The sequence below is a fragment of the Colossoma macropomum genome, unplaced genomic scaffold, assembly GCF_904425465.1.
Source record: "Colossoma macropomum unplaced genomic scaffold, Colossoma_macropomum, whole genome shotgun sequence".
Lineage (NCBI taxonomy): Eukaryota > Metazoa > Chordata > Actinopteri > Characiformes > Serrasalmidae > Colossoma > Colossoma macropomum.
This window is the reverse complement of record NW_023494784.1, coordinates 22173804-22195610: the sequence shown is the minus strand read 5'-3', so window position 1 is coordinate 22195610 and position 21807 is coordinate 22173804. Positions and strand designations below refer to the sequence as shown.

General features: G+C 37.0%; 1 protein-coding gene across 1 annotated transcript in view; it reads left to right on the top strand.

Annotated features, from left to right (window-relative positions):
* LOC118825403 (cholecystokinin receptor) overlaps positions 1-19500 on the top strand; it is a 33699-nt gene extending 14199 nt beyond the window's left edge. Inside the window, exons 3-6 of the mRNA XM_036596020.1 lie at positions 9133-9381; positions 12224-12488; positions 17420-17547; positions 18348-19500. Coding sequence (XP_036451913.1) covers positions 9133-9381; positions 12224-12488; positions 17420-17547; positions 18348-18877 — 1172 coding nt within the window. The 3' untranslated portion in view covers positions 18878-19500. The remainder of the gene's footprint in view (positions 1-9132; positions 9382-12223; positions 12489-17419; positions 17548-18347) is intronic.
* Positions 19501-21807: the final 2307 nt, after the last annotated feature.

Sequence of the window (21807 nt, the reverse complement as noted above, 5' to 3'; positions counted from 1 at the left end):
CGTTTATCTCAAAATTTTTCATGGCTCTTCCTAAACTTCCTCATTGCGAGATGTCTGACCACCAAGTTGTGGGTATTATCAATTTACAATCATATGAATTTGATCGGATGCTTTGATAAAAGCGATACATTAGAAAAAAGAAGAAAAAGAGAAAATTGTAACAAGTACTTTGAAGGTCAAAATGAAAATGTTCTCTTGGAAATGTAAAACTACAATAATAAAACTTCAATAGTACTCGAGTGAAGTACAAATAGTACTTAAGTAGAGTAACAAAGTACAATGGATAACATACCACTATATTGCTCACCCCTGCTCTGAGTATTTATCTAAACAGGACTTCAGGTCCAGGATTTGCCTGAAAACAGATTATACTCCATTGATACAAAACCATATTTGATTATATGCTATGTGATGTACATTTGTGTGGCAGCTAAATAAAGCTTTATAGTAACCATAACAGTGTAACATGATGTAGCAAATGGCTTCAGTGATATTTATTTTAAACTAAGACACAATGAAACCTCAGTTTATCATATCATCTTTCCACACCTGCTTACTGTAATTTAAGCAGCTCCCTGGAACTTCAAAGTCACAAGCATTGTTTTCCCATTTTGATGTTTTGTTTTGGTTTCGAACGTGTCTCTTGATGTTTGTGTATGAAGTTTTCCAGTGTGAGAGAAACACAGATTAAGCTGACACTGTTGATCTCTTTGCTTGTGTGGGCTTGAAATCTGGAAGTATATACGAGAGAATTGGCTTCTTGTAAGTCCAAAACCCTTCAGAACTTTCTATAACCCTTTCTTCCTCTCAGCTCACCCACGCACACGTTTTACACACACACACAAATACACACACATTTTTGTGGTCTGCAGTAGCCTTCTTGCGACATGTGGACCGATTACGGTTGATATCACAATGTCAGCCTAAATTCTGCTCCTCTCCTGGATGTTTGGTCAGATGCTGAATATCATTAAGGAGGATTGTGTTAAGCAACACTGCAAAAGGGTGACATTATGACTTGTTTTATTATCCACTCATTTCACATGCAAAACTTTATTATCTCCGTGTGTCTTTATCTAACAGGCTGGCTCGACCTGCATAGAGAAGGTCTAGGGGTGCAGGGAGCAGCTGTGTCTGTGTATCCCTCAGTGCTTGGGGTCAGGAGCATGGCACTGTGCCATCCTGCATGCCAGCCATGCCTCACATTTTGGGCGAAATGTGACACCCAGACATGGGTGAAGCAGGAAAGGAGAAAGAAGGCTTTTAGCTACACAGTCGTGCAGATAGAGCCAATCATTTTAATGGTCAGTATAAGCAAGCTGGACAGGATTCACTTAAGGGTATGACACATATCACAGTGGCAAACCATGACTATTAGATCTAGGCCTTCAATAAATTTCTGCTAGCATCCCAGTGAAATCTATTCTGGTATCGGTTCTAATATGAATTTACCGCTAAGCGTTTTTGGCCATGCTAGATTAAACACAGGCTTTTGAAGCTTTTAAGACATCGCATTAGTTTTATTTGACATTAACAGAAATTTTACCTTGAATGTAGCAGTTTCATAGTGACTCTTCCAGTAAAAAGCCCTGGCACAGAGCTGCTGCTGTAGTTTTCCATTCTGTTGCACATATTAGCAGTCAGTGATGTGTCTAGAACTTCCAGAAGGCCTAAAGTGATGTTTTTCCTCACAAAATTTTAAGCGAAAACATGATTATTTCTCTGTCACTTCCTAATTGAGTTACTGGTTAATCTGACCAGATAAGGCCTTAAGGCCTTCTTTCCGGCTCCTAAAGGCTAACCAATGGGAGGGCTTGTTTGGCTGTATCTACCCAGATACCGAGGGAAAAACAGTCCTGATTGGACAATTCTGAGTTGGGTATTTCAAGAGTTTAGCCCTTTTGTTTCCAACCCGAACTTAAAAATGAAATAAGAGTAATACTGCAATACTTGCAAATTTAAAATTCACTAAACATGATCATTCTTTCAAAAAACTGAACAAAAATGACATGTATGTATTTTTAATTCCCTGAAAAAAAATTAAGAAATGATTAAGAAATGAATTTGTTACTGATAGATGAGTATAAAAGTGAATAGCAGTGTGATGTGTTTTTTTTTTATTTTATTTTATTTTTTTTTTCATTAAAAAATAACACCATTTGGTTGTTGCACAATAATGCACACACACACACACACACACACACAGCCGCACCCTGAAGACAAATAAAACATAATTAAAGACTTGAACAGCTTAAATAATTCTAAAGAGGAACTGTCACGGTGTCCCTGTCATGCCTCTGTACTCTCTAGTCTCTCTCGTTGTTCCTAGGTGTTACTTGTCATGTCCCTGTGTATTTAACTTCTGGAGGTATATCATCATATCATATTGTTATTATTCGAATAGTGAAAAATGTTATAATACAAATCTGAGATAACATCACCTACCCTTAGATTCACTCTGATGTTTTAAAGCCAGCAACAGTGATGGGTTTACATTGACCTTCATCTTTCATAAATCATAAATATGATCAATTGAGCCACCATCAGCCAGCAGGTCAGAAGAAACAGTCTTAACCTACATTTCACAGAATAACATATGTGAGCAGTTAGGTGGTGGATATATTCTGAGGTTTTGTTGTTTTGTGTCTTCATCAAAGCAGTCTCTTAACTGAAGTTGCGGTCAACTTGATGTTTCTTGGTGTTCAGGTAAATAGGCAGTCCAGCTCATTAAATAATATGCATGAGCTGTAGGGTACACAAGAGGGTCAGTTACAAAGCTGACCAAAGCATTTTTCAGGGGAAAAAAAAATAGATGAAGCTGCTGACTAAAGCTGCAACTTCCTTAAAGGCAACAAAACAGCAAAAACAGCAACATCAAAATGTAAACATATGAATTATTATTCTGGGAAAAACATTTTCATGTATTTTTTTAATATAAAACAAAGACAATGGTCAAGTTATTGGCAAACCCTGGATCATATTTATTTTAATGAAAACAATATGCAATGCTAAATGAAATTTTAATTAACAAAACATGATTTATTATTCACTCACTCCCTCATATTTGCCTAGTCTGTGGACACGAATTAGAATGAGCTTTTAGCAAGCATTATAGCTTATTGCTCTCCTTTTGTTGTATTGATTTAAAACTAATTATACAAAATTAACCTTGGGGATTCTTTGAGCGTCACATGTGCATGCGAATAAGCATGATGATACTTTATTATGACTTCTCTCACTGTTAAATCATCTTTCATTCCTGATAACAAGGGTATAAAGATGATGCTTAACATGCAATCGCTTCCACATGTAAATAAAGATTAGTTTCTAAGAGTTTAAATATTCATATGTTATCACAAGCAAATATTCATATGCAGATTTGAAGTTTAAATAAGTAACTTTCATGTTTGCTTGATTCCTTTATTAGTGAGAACTGAAGCAGCAACAACCCAGTTCTCAGCCCAGCTCTAGTGGCCTCACTCAAATAAACATCCCAGCCAGGGTATTGATAAAACAGTAAATCTGTGCATTTGGAGAAGGCAGGAGGCACTGATTAAACAAGTAACTGCATGTTTTTTTGGACAACAGGCTTAAAGATGTAAATCTTTGATGGGAAATCAAGCTACTATGTTTATAAAGCAATAAGAAATAGTTTACCTCATCTAAAAACTGTTCTAAACAAAATAAATCAGGTTTATGTTTGTATCACACAGCACATTTTTCTTACTAGTAATGTGTGTTAGATATACAGGGTGCTGTGGTTTACTCTGCTGTGTTGTTTAATAAAATTAGGCCTACATTAAAGGTCTCTCTGAGGAGAAGAAGCATAAATGCGGTAAACGTGACCACTTAAGTTCTTATGAAAACTCCTGGGCTGAGGGACGGTCAGAGACAGAGATATTTGCTGGACTACTTTTCCAAAACAAATAACCCTGAGGCCGATATGACAAAGCAAAATATGTTCAGGAAGATATGTATCCTCTCAGGGAAAACACTAAACCCAATTGGCTTTGATTAAGCTGAAGAAAGCCAGTGTAATATTTGTGTAGTCCATAAATAATTGGACAGCTGGCTTGGCTCTGTACTACAGCACTTTGGAGTTGATATGAAACAGTGACTGTGAGGGTAAAGCGTAGGATGTTTTAATTTAAGGCTAAAAAGGGAATGCATCTTTACTCGGTGAATCATATATGCATCACAACCTTTTTTATAGGTAGTTACATGATTTCAGGGGACCATAAGTAATTAGGCAAATTAACATAAACTCGAATATCTATTACTTGGTCTATTACATGCTGGGTTGGCTATGTCCCATAAACATTACCAGTCCCTGGATAACTTCTCTTGCCAGAACTGTAATTTGCAGTTATTTTCAGCACCACTTTGGGGCTTTTGTGTTCGGTCTTGTCTTCAGTAAGTGAAATGCATGCTCAGTGGATTTCAAGCCAAGTGATTAAAGAGGAATTCTACCATTTTTTCAAAATAGCTGCATAATTCTTTGACTGAGATGTAAACAAAGTCATTCAGAGTGGTTTGATGTGAAATTGTTCTCTGTAGAGAAACATAACAGTCTCAGATTTCTTTACAAATGGTGGTGACAGTAACCAGGGGTCACGATGTCTACAACTCAGAGCCATTTTATCTACTATTCAAAACAATCAGTGTAACTACATGTGTCTTCTGGGGTTTTATATGCAATGTTGATGATGGTAAATAGCAGTAAATTTGAGAAAATTATTTATTTCTTTGCATGTACCTCTCCATTATGCATGTATTTTAAAAATGTTTCAGGCTAAAAGCTTCTCTCAAATTTGCTCTCAGTGTAAGAGGCATCAGGCAGCCTATACATAACCATTTTATGTAATAGCTTTAACTCTTCAGACGTCTGGTTATCACCACCACTGTGAAGAATTTTTTCTTGGAAAGTTTCTCTAGAATGAAGCATTTCATATTAAACCACTCTGAATGACTTTGTTTACATTTTACAATTAGCCTATGCGCCATTTTGATTTTTCCAGTTAAAGTGTTATGGTCATAGGTTACTTACTGATACATGAAGCAGTATAAGTATCTTAATATGTCTTAATAATTCCAACATAACACAGAATGCTGAAAATAACTGGTCTCTTATTTCTTGTCTACTAAAGCAACGGTATATGAAAATGTGCTACAGACTGTATCAGATTTTCAAAGGCTTCGTCCTTGTCTATGAGAAGAGACACACATTGAGAGAACATACATACACATAAACAAATGTGTAGCACACAGATCTGGTATTCGATATCAAAGCACAGCAACTCAGGAAAGCCTTTCTCAGAACATTTTTTAGAGCTTGCTTCCCAAACAAGGGTGGAGCAAAACATCACTCTATGGACAGCTTCCCAAACAACAAGCAGAACAGCAACTTAAGGATTGTGCAGTCTTGTGTGTACTCACCAAACAGTTGCAGTCTTATTTTGCAATGCTGTCTTTTAGCAACCTGGCTGGGGCTATAAGAGATACTTCAGTCCTACCTTATACAATGTATTATACAAACTAAACTAGAAGACACAAAGATTATTAGTATACTCAGTCTAGTGGTGAAATTCTTGGGTTTTCACACTCCAACTCTAAAAATAAAATTACAATCCAACATACTGTACCATGTCAAACTTTCAATGTGTTTTCCAAACCACGACCTCTTATTACAGGATTTGGTGCAGTGCTCAAGCTTTTTTCATCCAGGTTCTTCCACATAATCCAACTGCATTCCACTCCCCCAAAATGTGCAGTCAGGGACATGAGACAGAGAAAATTAGATCAATTTCAGTATGACCGCTCAGGCAGACCTGTTCTGCCATCTCAGCAGTATTTTGTTGAATCTATTCCCAAGGCAGTGGCCACATACAATGATGGTCACAATGGGCAGAAACCTGTGTTCCAGGATATGGTCACTTATATCCCATAATCCCCCAAGCTGTGAATGCTTTCTGAAGCTGCTTATTTCATATTTTATGGAAATCAGTTAATCTATAATGTTGATATTGTTCATATGTATGTTTTTATTTCTTTACTAATACATAATATAGTACTGAGGTGTGTAAAGCCCACTCCCAACAATGTATAACAAACAACAAACAGCTTGACATATTGTGCACATATTGTTCCGTGGTGAACTGTGATCATTAGATCTAGGCTTCAACTCAGGCCATAAATGTCAAAAATGAAGAAAACTCACATCTACAATAATGATAATTTCTGCTAGTGCCCCTATGGGATTCTAGTAGTATGTTAACTCTAAGCTAATGGTGATTTGTATGAACATTTTTAAGCATTTAGTTAAGCATAGACATCTGAGGCTTGTAAAAGATGTCGCTTGTAACAGATATTTTATCATACATTTTACCTTAGTGGTTTTACATCTTCAGTACAGAGCTCTGGCATAGAGCTGCTGCCACTGTTTTACATTTCTAATATAAGACTGAAATGTTTTGGTCAGGCTACCACTCACACTTGTGGTCAGTGAGGTATCTAGGACTTCCAGAATGCCTAAAGTGACATTTTTTTCTCACAAAATTGGTACCATTAGAAATCATGTGATTGGTTAATTTCACTGTCAGTTCCAAATTATGCTAGTGGTTAATCAGACACATTAGGTCTTAAGTTAAGCTCCTGAAGTCCTAACCAATGGGAGAGCTAGTATGGCTGTACATACCTAGATACAATGGAAAAATATCCTGATCGAATTTTTTTGTTTTCAACCAAAACGTAATGGTGAAATAAGAGCATTACTTTAATACTGACAGAGTTTAAATACAACAAGCTTTATATGATTATATTAAATAAAAATGAACTAAAAATTACAGACATTTCACAAAAATCATTAGACCTTCTCTGAGCGCCTAAAAAGTCCATACAATGACTGGAGTGCACATAAAAGTAAGAACCACACTTATATTTGTCTAACAGTGTTCTTCTAAATAGGATATTGTAGCATTGGTAGAAAAAAGAAGCACAAAGGTAGCTTTGATTCTGCCATGATACATGCTCTTTATTGAACACACCGGCAGAAAGGAGCACATACAGGACACCAAACCCGAGGGGGAGGTCACCTCTAGCCACCCTGACGGTGACTCCCCTCACACACAAAACTCCTGACACTAAACAACACAAACAACATGTACACATAACTTAAGCTAACAACTAACAACATTGAACAATACAAGAAGTCCCTTTGTTGGAGGGCACACACTACCATGAGCCTTTCTTTGTGGTGATCTGCCTGGCCACACCTCCAAAATCTCAGGCGCCAGCACCAACCAGCTACAATATTAACTTTTTTTCCAAAAGAAAACAACAAATTCTTACGTTTCACTGTATTTATGTTTATTTGTATTTATTCTAATGTGATATAGTGTTGTTACTGATAAAAGTACACCACTTACTGCCCAGATAAATAGTTGTCTTGGCTTTGCACAGTAATTCTTTTTCATAATTCACTTTATTGTTGGCTCTCAAACAGCTTGACCACACACCACACAAAACAGACACAGCTCCAAAGACAACATAGTAACACCCAATGCAAGACATAAAACAAAAAAACAGCATTTTAATATCAGTTACCCTTCATATCTTTTGATTGCCAAAACACAATATTTGGTATCTTTTCCAAGTCTAATATCTAGTCCCAAGTGTCAGCTCTTCCCTCAGTTACTAATTTGTGGCTCTCCATCGTCATATATCAGAGCTAATTACACTGAGATTAACCACTGGAGAGGAAATGAATGATTATGCCATTTGCTATGGTGCACAAGCACTAATCAAGCAGTACTTCATAGGCAGAAAAAAAATTCCTAAAAAAGTGGCATAGTATTGGCAGCACAGCAGCAGCCTCAGTTCTTCACCTTGTATCACTGCATTTCTATTCCCAAGCGTGTAATAATTAGCGGAGGTGAATTTAATTAATCTCCTTATCCTTTCACAGAATCAGAGCAATGTGAAATGAGAACTCATTAATAAAGTTTAATCATGATATTTATGAACCTTCAACTCATTTTCATTTTCCACTTCATGTTTCAATTTCCAAAATAATAAAAATGTAAAATGCTTGATATTCATACACTGTTTATTGCTTTCTAGCTTGCATTTTAGTTGCATTATTCACTGCGATTATAATTAACAATGCCAGTTCAGTCCTTAGACATGTGATTGTTTTAAATGGCAGGATTCTAACTCATCATTTAGATTAGGTAGTGGCCGATGTCAAATCCGCTAAGCTGTCGGTCAAAATATGATTAATAGGTATAGAATGTGAGCTGAATGCTTTTAAATCCATCAGCCTTGGCCAGTCATAAGTGATGAGAGTGCTGCTCCGGTATTTGGCTCAATTGCTATACGGAAATGGTATAATAGACATTATATGATAACAGCAGATTATTTCTCTATCAGCAGGCTGTGCCCAGGCTGGGAGCTGCTGACTTTAAGCTGTATTTATTGACTCTGAAAGTAGGAAGCCCTGGAGCACACAGGAGCATTAGAATGTTAACACAATATAGATCAACACCAGCCACAGGGCTAAAATGAACAAAATGCTTTTTTATTATCATATGCTAACAGCCTCTGCTCAGGCACATCCTTCTAATTAAGGGAATTCATTAAATCTGATGTCAAATTGAATACACTGTGTTACACGTCTAAAGATTTTTAGAAACATGGTTATATATTATGAAATAATTGAATACAGTTGATTATGAAGATGCCAATTGTTGATTATGAAGATGCCAAGATGTTATTGTTATGGCAATGACATCTAAAATGAGATACTGCTGTGTGCAAAATAATGCTGTATAATATTATGTTGCCATTTCAACAGTAATACTGTTTGTGACTATTATCGCTTTTCACCTAAAACTTAATTTTTTTTTTTGGATTTTTATTTTTCTACTCTATTTGCAAAGTCCTTAACATTGTGTGAAAATTTCACGATGAATGGATCAACAGAAATGCTCCAAAGTTGCTTGCAATTAAATCTCTTTCCATGAACTTTAAAAGTTAACAAGGTTACCTTTAAAGTTACTATTTTGGAGATTTGTTTTTTTTAGTCAGCAACATAAATATATATTACTAATTTATACATCTCTATATCTTTTCCAGAAATGGATTCGGTGAGGATACTGCTGTACTCTCTCATCTTCCTGCTCAGTGTCTTCGGCAACCTGCTGATCATCGTGGTTTTGGTTGTGAATAAGCGCATGCGGACGGTCACAAACTCCTTTCTTCTCTCACTGGCTGTGAGTGATCTGATGATGGCTGTGTTCTGCATGCCCTTCACATTCATCCCCAACCTCCTGGAGGACTTCATCTTTGGAGCAGCAATGTGCAAGATTGTGGCCTATCTCATGGGTAAGGCAGAGATCTTCTACTTAACTCCGGTTCATTGCATTCAGATTGAATCTAGTCAATTGCACTCAATTAGGGATCACTTGGTTATTGTTGTCATTCATGCCTTAGATTGATGAGAACAAGCACAATCTGATTGCACAAGCTCAATTTAAGGATTTACACTGTGAACAATATAAAAAAATATAAAAGCTAGCTTGAAAAAAGTATAATGGCCTTAGATATAGGATATGTACATGCATGAGTTAGTCTCCTCATTTTTATGGATCACTGCATTCTAAATGATAGCCAGACCTTATCTAGCTACAACTGATATGGCTGCACTAGACTGTCAGCAAGCAGGAAAAGTAGAAAACCCAAGTGGCACCAAGACCAGGTCTCATTAAACATTTATAGACTAATCTCTCAGTGGGAGTCCTTCATGAAGGAAAAAAAAAACAGTACTAGTTTTAAATCTGTCTGTAAAAACACAGTAAAGAACACCGGAAGGAATAAATAACAGCTTTTCATGAAAAGCTCTAGAAGTACATGAAGAACTACACATTTAAGAAGATGTGAAGAATCCACAACACTACACGTACAAATATGTACCATTTCAAAAGATTTTTCCTCTACTACATTCCTGCACTGCAGAGAAGCCATCAAAAATCTCAAAAACTAGAAAAATATATTGAAAATGAGATGTACAGTGGTATACAAAGGTTTAAGGCACCCCTGGTCAAATGACATATTTTGTTGATTTTGTAAATAAGTATTCTACAGAGAATACACTTCTCAATGAATAATTACTGTTTCTTTGCTGAATTAAAAAATTGTGCCCTAAAAATCTGCTGAAAAATATACTATATTTAAGTTTCCTGCACAGAACATGTTAACCTTTTTTCACTTACAAAAATCAACAAACGTGCAATTCGACAGAATGTTTTAATCTTTGCATATAATTGTGAACGCTTATATGAAGCAAGCATGCATAAATAAATAAATAAATACTTGGTAAGATTTCTTGAAATAAGCAATAATATTTAATTCTTCACATCACCAGTAATATCTTAAAACTAATAAGAAACTCTGTAAACATAACATTGTAGAAGTGATATAAACATCAAATATTCTGTTTCCAGGCAGAATAGCAGGATACAAGGACTCAGTATAAGTGTGTTTCTCTCATTTAAGGCTCTTGCTAAGACTACAATGCTCATAATCTGAGACTCAAAATGTTACCTTTCATACTTATTAATAATAATTACAAGTTAATGAGGAGAACACAAACCTGTTAACTCAAAATCCTTGAAGTAAGACAATGTAAGAAGAGGCAACTTCTTGAAACAAATGAAAATGCTCTGATTTAATACCATCACTATTGACATAATAACCATAATACTGGAAAGTGACGCTTTGTTTTTTGTGCCATAAATGACCTAAAATAAGGCAAGTTTTCGAGGTTTGATTGATAAAGGTAACTTCTTAAAATAAAATAATCTTACTATCACATTGCTTTGTAAGACAAGAAACCTCAAAAGAAAAAAAAAAAATATTGCATTGCCATGAGATCATTTCACTTGCTAAGATTTAGTTTTTTGTCAGTATAGTAGGGGATGTAGTATTAATAGAACAGAGGGGACTGGATCAAGTTTGCGTCTGTCCAGTGTGTACGTTTGTGTGCTCACAGCTATATGCATCAGCATGACCAGCACACTACACCATCCTCTGTCTCCCGCCACTGTTTATTTTTCTGCGGAAGGAGAAGATGGGGGATTTGTAAAGCAAAGAATAATTTCCCGGGTTGGAGCTCTGGTGCAAAGGGTGAGATCAGAGCAAAGACCTCAGGGCAAATGCTCAGTAATTCAGAGCGTTCGGGCAGAATACTATTTCAAAATACTGATAGTTTTGTTTGTAATGAAAGAGGTTCAGTCTCAGGGTTTTGTCTCTTTCAAATCCTTCTATAGTACCTTTAGTGTGAAGCATACCGATCAGTACAGGTTTCCAATGTGATTGCATGGCTAAACAAAATGCTTTAAGTGAATGAATGACAAATTGCCTCTGTACTCCACAGTATTTCACAGTCTTAAATGAAATACCATGCAGAAATTACAGCGCTTTATATACATAATAACCCCCTCCCCCCCAAAGGCGTGTTTCATTGCTTCATTATTCATTAGTGCAGGTATAAGAAAGCTTTCAACATCTAGTTTTGATTAGGCTTTTGGTCACCTTTGGAGTCTGCTTTTGCTGTTTGTCAACATGAGGCCCAGTGTTGTGCCAATGAAAGTCAAGAAAACCATTATAAGGCTGAGAAACAAGAATAAAACAGCACCAAACATCAGCCAAACCTTAGGCTTATCAAAATGAACAGGAGGTGAAAAGAAACTGTCTAAAATCCAAAGCATACCATCTCATCTGTAAAACATTGTGGTGGGGCTGTTATGGCCTGGGCCTTATGGCTGCCACAGGTACTGGCTCACTCATCTTCACTGATTACGCAACTGCTGATGGCAGTAAATGAATTCAGAGGTGTATGGAAACAATTTACCAGCTCAAGTTCAGGAAAATGCCTTCAAACTCACTGAATGGCACTTCATCTAACAGCAAGACAATGATCCCAAACATATTTCTAAAGCAAAAAACTGGACAATTCTGTGTATAAACAAATACATGTATAAAAAGTGTGCATTTTCTACATGGTGAAAAAATACACTGTATTAAAATCTGAGAATGTGCACTTCAACCAATTGTGATATACAGTACAAATTTAAAACTGTGGAGTACAGAGGCTAATAAAAAATTGTATGCCTTCGTTCCAAACATTATAGAGGGCACTGTGTATACAAACATCTTCTTCTCACAGGGATCTCTGTCAGCATATCCACCTTCAGCCTAATGGCCATAGCCATTGAGAGATACAGTGCAATCTGTAACCCTCTGAAGTCCCGAGCCTGGCAGACCCGCTCCCATGCGTACAAGGTTATTGCTGTGACCTGGGTCCTGTCCTTCCTCATCATGACTCCATACCCAATCGTCTCCACGCTGGTTAACTACACCAAACCCAACAACACCATCACAAGACACATGTGCCGTCACGACTGGCCCAAGGACCAGGTGCAGCAGGCTTGGTGAGTCATTTGGATGTTTGACATTTCATTAAGAATAAATGACACACGTTCTGATGGAATTAAAGATTGATAGGGCCTGCCTTTAGTTTTGCAATAAAGCTTGGATTCAGTTAAATTTTTCAGTGACGTTCTGAAGAGCAAGTCTGATCTACATGTGAGAAGAAAGCAATAAATCCTGGCTTGTGACTAGAGATGAAACGATATTAAAATTTTATTTCACGATTATCATGACCAAAATTATCACGATTATCGGTATTATCGCGATATTGTTCAAAAGTAAAATAAATAAAAAAATAAATACTGATACACAAACTGAAACTCGTTTCACCAACTTTTATATTAACACAAATAGAATTGGCAGCAATATGCACTTTTTGCATAAACATTAAAAAATAAGGTCAATACATTTTTAGTATTACTTTTGTATTACTTACAATACTTGTAATACTCTGTAAACAAAAGAATAGCAAATGTATTATTATTACTGTTATTATTATTATTATTATTATTATTATTATTATTATTATTATTATTACTGTTATTCTTATTCTTCTTCTTCTTATTATTATTATTATTATTATTATTATTATTATTATTATTACTGTTATTCTTATTATTCTTCTTATTATTATTATTATTAATTACAATAACTAGGGATTTCCCTGCATAGAGAATTAAATCTCGACCAACTCTGAGGTGGGTCTTAATGGAAAATTACTACTTCTAAGAAGTGTTGCACTCGGGGGATTTCTGTCCGAACTGCAACTGCAGCATTATTGTGCCGTTGTGGCGCTGAACCCCTAATCAATACAGTGCACCAGGAAAAACAGCCAAAATCACAGAGGAATTGCGTGACCGCGCTGTGAGCTGCAGACAGTGTAGAACTCACACAGTGTGTCTTCACCTGTGGAGCTGCTTCTCTAAAAGCATTAAAAACTAAAACATAACTTAAAATTAACGCGCATCTGAGCTGCAGCAGAAACACTCCTGAAGTTTAATCTCGGAAACTCTGCTTTTCCTAAAAGCAGCACGCAGCGTTTACTCGCGCGAGGTCCCGTCTCAAAGCACACTATCTTCCCTATGTAGTGCACTTCGTGGATCATGAAATAGCAAATCCTTCACCCAAGGAGTGCGTGAAACGTTCGACTAAGTCATCTATAATCAACATTAACAATAGGTTACAAATTCCCTATTTAAAACTCAACTGCTTGTTAATGATGATTGTGTTTGTTTGAACAGTAGCGCACTATGTAGGGGACACTGAGTGATTTGAGACGGTGTTATTCTCAGACAGTAAACACTGCAAGCGAGACGAGAAAGGGGAGCTGTGCAGATTGAACCTCTGCAGCGTCTCGTTCCAGAGCTCGTGTGACTGTTAACTCAGAGCTCATTTTGGAGACTCTGCTACACAGAAATGTGTTAAAAGCTTTAGTTTCGATTCACAGTTGATTCACCGATTGTTTTTCTTTTTTTCTTTTTTTTTTTGACGCTAAAAGCTTCATTTTATATTATTAACGAACCATAAGCATAGGTTAAACCACACAAACCATGACATTTCTTCTATTTCGAAGTCCCCACAGACTTCTACGTTAAAGTTAACCTTGCATTCTCTAAAAAGTAGCGGGTGGTGGTCGCAAAATGACTCGTAAAGTTTGATGTGTTGCCCCCTTTTGCCGCTATTTTCTTTCGGCATGTTCTGCAGACAGGGCGGTCATCTTCAATTAACTTTCCTTCTGCATCCTTATAAAACCCAAAATATGACCAAACGTCAGACTTGGTCTTCTTAGAAGGCTGAAATATCTCCGAATCTCCGAGTTTTTCACATTTTCATTTTTAACGATACTTTAAAGTTCAAACGGTACTACTAACCGTCATTAATTTTACCGCGGTTTACCGTGAAACCGGTAACCGTTTCATCTCTACTTGTGACATTGCTGTTTTTATATGGTTTGTTTTAAATGAGTGACATCTGTTTTCTTTTCTCTGAGGTAATTACAGGGTTGCTATATAGGCCATATCTCAGTTGTCTAGAAATGAATGCCAGGGTTTGGTGGTTTTGGATATCGATGTTATGTTATGTGGATTCCAACCAATGGCTGGTGTACTTTCTAGATGTATGGTTACAGACAAAGTATTGGGTGAAGTACATAATAAAATTACTGGCAAGATTAATTTAAATGGACAAAAATGCTGGATAAAATTCATTTTATGATAAAATAATATTCACCTGGTCCCTAGGAAACCTTCATAGCAAAAAATATCTTGGCAAGTGGAATCATTATATGTTTAGTGAATATACCGAAGTGAAATTATCTGATTATACTGGCAGATAAATGTGATTGTTTCTAGTATATTTAAGTAAGTAAATAAGTCAAATTATCCACCAATACAGGGAAATCATTTTACTTAATATTGCTTAAACCAAATAAAAACATCTACAAATAATTTCAATTATTAAATCTTTTTTTTTTTTTTTCCCAGTGTTGGTCCTTGCTTGTAGGCTCTCTGATTCAGTTTACTCCACTGATGTATAATGAGTTTAAGCCATATGAAAAACTTGGGAGCAGGCTCTTCATATCTGTACTTGCTTTAGTTTTCTAGTTATTGCTTTAATACCAGAGAGATTAAAACAACTACTGAAGCTTAATGAATTAGTGAATTAGAAGGGGTCTCTGGTGACATATGATGGACATATAATGTATATTATAATGCTACAAAATGGGATAAACACACACACACACACACAAACAAATGTTTACATATATGTGTGTGTGTGTTTGTTTATTCCTTTTTGTAGCATTATAATATACATTATATGTCCACTATATGACACCAGAGACACCCATTGCTAACACACTGTTCAACTGCACATACAGTCTCCTTAGGAAAATTAGGAATGTACTACCAATAGAATAGAATGCTCTGTAGCAGTACAAATCTAGTGTAAAGCCTTCTCAGAAGCATAGAGACTGAGAGAGAGAGAGAGAGAGAGAGAGAGAGAGAGAGAGAGAGAGAGAGAGAGAGATGTAAATCTCATGTGGCACATTCCTGGGTTCTTATGCAGTCAGGAAAAGCTAGAAAACAAAAACACTTCTCACCCTGCTACAGCTGTGTAGACGGAGATGTGTTATATGACACCATTTGGGTTATTTTAACTATGTTTTGAGCAGTGAAAATGCATTGTTGTTACTTCACAGTCACAGAATGGTACCTAATGTTTTCATATTCTGATGACTACATCACATTCATGAATTAAATAGGAAGATTTTCAAGTGAATGAGATGTACTGTGGCAGGGAAATCCCATTAGCAGGGAACTCGCCAAACTGCACAATATATCCAAGAGCATGCTATCACCATCATAACAAAATCTCATTTCTCAAATGGTATCTTCATTGGAGAAAGAATTTCACAACATTTCTGTGGGTCCATTCATCATGTTCATACAACAGTGTAAAACAATTAAGGGGTTTTGATGACAGTGACAATATAGGGTTCTATGTGCAAACAAAATGCTTCCTTTTATAAAAGTGCCACTTGAATTTTGATTGATGCGAGAATTCGAACATGCAGATTTTTTTTTTCAGACTGGTCTTGAATGGCATTAAATTTACCAGGAACGATGAGAAAATTAGCCTGTTGGCTCAGTGTGCTTGTCAACAACCTAACAAACCTAACCTGCATATAATTAACCTGCAAAGCTTTCTTATGGTTTAGTTAAAAATTACTGGATTGAACTGATAAATTAACACTGCAGGAAAGTATGTTTACAGTTTGTAGGAGTGCTGTAAAGGTCATGGTGCCAGAACTGTTCGAAATTGAAATGCATTAGAAAGCAGCCTGCATACCCACAACTAATGATGGGCATTCCTTCCCTTTTCACCTTTTCAGTGAGATCAATTCAGATCAATTGGCTCAACCCACCAATAAGAACCTAATTTTATACTCTAAAATGACTGCTAAATAGCACTGACAGTTTTTACATGCCAAAATTAGCTAAGTTAGCACTATTATCTATTTAAACTTTAAGTTTTGTATTAGATTCTAATTAATTCAGCAAACAGGCTTGCACTGGCCAAACTTATGCCATGTGGTGAGTAAAAAGGCTGGAGCAAACTTCAATAAACAAAACAAACTAGTAGAAACACTAGTTAGGCTATACAAAATTACAATGTACACTGCCTCGAATCAAGAAAAAACATTGTGTAAACCAAACACAGGACAGGCACATAACCACTACATATAACAAAATAACGAGTAGACTAGACAACCATAGACTGAAAGAAAGGGCTTGATATAGCTACAAACAATAGGCAACACCAGGGAGAGGGAGGAGACAGGGACTACAAACAGGTGAGAATCCTAATAGGGAAGTTGGGAAAAGGGGTAGGGCAAGGAACCAAAACAAAAACATGGCTAAAAAACACATGGCTACAACATGGAAGAAGCAGACACAGAGGGACAGAGGTAACTGTATCAACTTATATGAACTGCTGGTAAAAATATGTACTTTGTGTTCAATAGATAAAAGACAGAAACCAAGATGAAATGAAAGAAACTTCAAGAACAGAACATCATAAACACCAAATGACTGAAAATGATTCTAATCATGTTCACATAATCCTTAAAGGCTTGGACAATAAAGGAAAATTCTGATTGCTGAATTTAACATCCTCTTTGACTGATAGAAGGAATGATGAAAGAAAAAGGAATAAAGAAAATTTCATATTACGTTTGCGCTCAGAGTTTTCTGTGTGCTCCTGTTTATTTCAAATCAGCAGCACATGTGCCATAGAATCTTGTAATATGGTGTACACCTTTGCCTTTGCTGGGATACTTGATTTATTTAAGTACCTTTCAGGCAGTATTCCTGCCATTCAGCCACTGCTACTCTGGACATCTTTTAAGACTTAATGCCATCTCTTTTCCCAGGTGCATCCTGTTGCTTTTAATTCTTTTCTTCATACCTGGAGTGGTGATGATCACAGCGTATGGGCTTATTTCTCGAGAGCTCTATCGTGGAATACAGTTTGAGCTGGAGCAGAAGAAGGGCCAGTGTGGTGAGGTCTACTGTTATTCACATGCCACCATCAGAAATGACTAGTTTTTAATGAACACTGGATAATACCACATAACCTTTGAAAAACATTTCAAAGGGGATTTAGCCAGCTAATCCCTCAGGACATATTAGCTGATGTTCTCTCCAAGGATGAATTTGATCGTCTCTGTGCTTGGACACAGCCATCTGCTTAAAAAATCTCATCTGAAATGTAGTGAATGGGACTTAATTTTCGAAAGTAATGTGACAAGGTTTCTAAAATGAGCATAATTGAACTGATTTTCCATAGCCTCTTTCCATTTGTATTTCAGTTGTTGCAAGCATCATTAGGAGTTTAGTACCTGCTGTTTTGCTTAGACTGCACCTAATGCTGAATTCCCCTCTGTGGTACTAAATTAGTGGAGTTCTATTAGCGTCATAAACGTACCTCCTCTTCCTCTTGATTTGTTGTCCAGCTCTTAAAATTACCTAACCATGGCCTGAGTCATTGCCCTTCTTATTAGTGCCCCACTAGCATTTAGACAGACTCCCAGAATGTCATTTCTCTTGACATATTTACGCTGGTAATTTGTTCGCTAATGGATGGAACTCTTAAATATAAGAATATCAACAGGAGTTTCTGAATTTGTGTTTAGTAAATCACAGCACTGAATTACTGACCCCCAAGTTTTATTCAAACTTATCTTATTGTAGAATGACTAGTGACTTTGACAAAATATATACTTGCTTCAATGATGATGATGTAGCAGTCTGTATGCCTTGTAAAGACCATTTAAAGTCTCAGTGTTACTTTTTCTTCAGGATTGAAGAATGGTGCCAGTGCTGCTGTCTCAGCTGGCAGTGATGACGGAGATGGTTGCTATATTCAGGTATCAAAGCGACCCAACTCCATGGAGATGTCCACCCTCACCCTAGCCAGCTCTACCAAGGTGGACCGCCCTCGGAGCAACACCTCAGAGACCAAACTGATGGCCAAGAAACGTGTGATCCGCATGCTGATTGTCATCGTGACCATGTTCTTCATCTGCTGGATGCCCATATATTCTGCTAATACATGGAGAGCCTTCCATCCAGCCTCAGCCCACAGAGTTCTCTCCGGAGCCCCCATCTCCTTCATCCACCTGCTGTCTTACACGTCCGCCTGCGTCAATCCCATCATCTACTGCTTCATGAACAAGCGCTTTCGCAAGGCGCTGCTGACCACCTTCTCTTGCTGCTGCAGGCCACGCCGCCCACGAGGCTTCAGGGAGGGAGATGATGATGTCACTGCTACCGGGGCATCAGTATCCAAATTCACCTACACCACGATCAGCACCATGGGGCCATGCTGAGTCCTAGGATATAGCCTGAGGTAGCTGGGTCATGCATGACCATCTAACCTCTATGGAGACAGTGGGAAGGTTCAGTTGATGGATGTGAATAAATGGCCTGGCTTCATGCAGAACTCTGAGGACAGGTCAGCTTCTCACGTCAAGAAGAATAGGCTATGGGCCAAGGTTTGATTTTGCAGTGAGTGAGATGTTGCTGCCTGAGGTTAACTGTATAGCAGCAACAGAAGCATCAGCATGCTATTTCATCATTCAGTATTTGGTCATCTGTGATTGCCCATATGTGCAGTATATTCCTGTACGTATTTTGATGTGTACAGTAACTTTCTGTTGTGCATTTTAAGTGCCTGCTTAGTATTGTGTTGCTGATGTTTTCAGTATTTCTTATGTGCTCAGTGGGCTAAATAGCTATTAGTATTTGGCAGGGAAGTATGATTTATAGGTAATGGGTTAAGACAAATAACTCATGAATAGGGACCCAAGCACAACATCACAGATGTACGTTGGGAAAAGAAATCAGCTCTTGCTGTGATTTTGAAGTTCTTGTGAAAAAAAGGAAAAAAATGAAAACATCACAGGGCTAACTTGGGCATTTTCAGAAGCTGATATTTGTTGACTTGTTATTTGAGAAAGTAACAGTGTGTATAAAGATTTTGGTGCAACAGATGCAGCAGGCCAGCTGCCAGACTGTGAGATGGATTGTGGACTCTGCCCCCGCACCCTTTAGCTGTTATTCTCTCTACAAAACTATACAGAGCAGGGGAGTCACTGTTTCTCACTGTTGTCTGCTCATTTTGTCGAAGTCGCTCTGCCCTTCGCTGGCTGTGGCTCATCCATTCCAGTGGTTCTAATAGCTGGTGACCTCTGTGCTATGGACTTGTGGGTCACGCTAAACTCGTCCAGAGCTGTCACATGGCCTCAGGCTGATTTATAGTTGCTTTTGTGCTTTTGTGTGCTCAGACATTACATATCTCTAAACAACTTAAAACACTCACAGACCTGCTCCATCCAATATAGAAAAGTGCACTCAAAAAAGGAAAGAAAAGAAAAAAAAGAAAAGCCTGAATTTTCTATTGTGTTACTTTCTCAATTCTCTCTCTCAGAAAAGAAAGAACGAAGATAAAGCACAGGCACTCACTTTAATGCTCAAGCCATGCCAGGAAAGCAAGATGGGAGATTAAATGTTACAGAGTCCAGTTGCTGAGATGTTGGGTGTTGGTCATTGTAGTGCAGTGTACTGAGCTACAGAGCAATTATGTAAAGAATCCTTTTAGTCAATTGACTTATTCTCTCATTCATTTGCATGGCACTCCATTCACTCATGTAAAGTGTTTCCCAAGATTATGCCTAAATATGCAGATGGTTCACTGAAATTCATTCAGAACGTGATTCAAATTACCTCTAAAGTGCACAGCGTACTGTTTGAAAGATGAATGTGGAAAAGAGCAAAAGCTACAGAGATAGTTCAGTGCTTGAAAAGTGCTGCTGGAGATGGAAGAATATGAAAATTTCCCCTCATGACAACTGAACAAAATGGTCATAGTTTTCAGTATTTTCAGTTTTGTTAAAATATACAGAAAAAGCACTAAAGTACATTGAAATAATTTTACCAGAGGTATTCCACTGATCGACGTTTAATTGAACCTCATATTTCTTTACAACAATATTTTTTTACATTTTACAGAACAACTATAGTGTTAATAAAAATAAAATTATTACCAGCATTACCACTGTTCACTGCTCAGGTAGTTACAGTTTAAACAATGCATGCTTTTTGAATGGCAGGTACTCGTACATGTTCAACAGAATTAGCCCTGTGCCTGGTGACTGTTAACCAAGCCTCCCTTTATGGGTGGCTTAAAAAAAGAAAACATTGTCATAAATCATGTATTGAATTATTTAATGCAAACCTTAGCAAGACACTAACATTCCAACATGCGAACATAATTGAACTTTTAAACATGTTGGGTGATGTGATATCCTACATCAGGGGTGACCAAATCCTGGTCCAGGAGATCTACCATGCTGCAGAGTTTAGCTCCAACCCTAATTTAACATGCCTGATCCAGGTAATTCAGTCTTTTTAGGAGCATATGAATATTACAGCCTGGTGTGTTGGATCTGAACTCTCCAGGGTGGCAGATCTCCAAGACCAGGGCTGTACACCCCTGTCCTACAACAATACCATATTTATTATGTACACAGCAAGGACTGTTCTAGAAATCTGGCTGTTGAACAGCACTGGTTAAACACCCTTAGGGAAGGCACTGTGTGCTGCTGTGGCAAGCAGACATTATAACAAAAGCTACCTATGTTATGGTGTTATCTTTTTTATTTAAAAAGAACTTCATCTTAAACCTTGAGCCTTCGATCACTGTGGGCTTAAAAAAAAAACATGGTCATAAATCATTTATTGATTTACTTCATGCAAACCATAGAAACTTCGACTCTTACACTATCACTGTGTTTGCTTCTTCTTCAATGTTAGAAACTGTCACAAAATCACCAGAAGAAAAAGTGTTGCTTTTATCAGTGTTATTACTGCTGTGTGTGTTTTCTACACTTTGTGGAGATAAAAAAAAAGGTAAAGCGAAGGAAGAAAAAAAAAAACCCTCACCACCCTCAAAAACACAGTTTAACCATTTATTGCAGTTATTTAAACACAGTTACCTGAATAAAATGATTCTTTTACTGGCACAGGCCTAATTATAATTAATATATTACAATCCCATTTCCAAAAAAGTTGTAACTCTGTGCAAAATGTAAATAGAAAGAGAATGTAATGATGTGCAAATCATTCAAACCCTATATTTAATTGAAAATAGTACAAAGACAACATATCAAATGTTGAAACTGAAAAATTGTTTTGTTTTTTTTAAATATATGCTCATTTTAAATTTGATGCCAGCAACACATTTCAAAGACATTAGGAC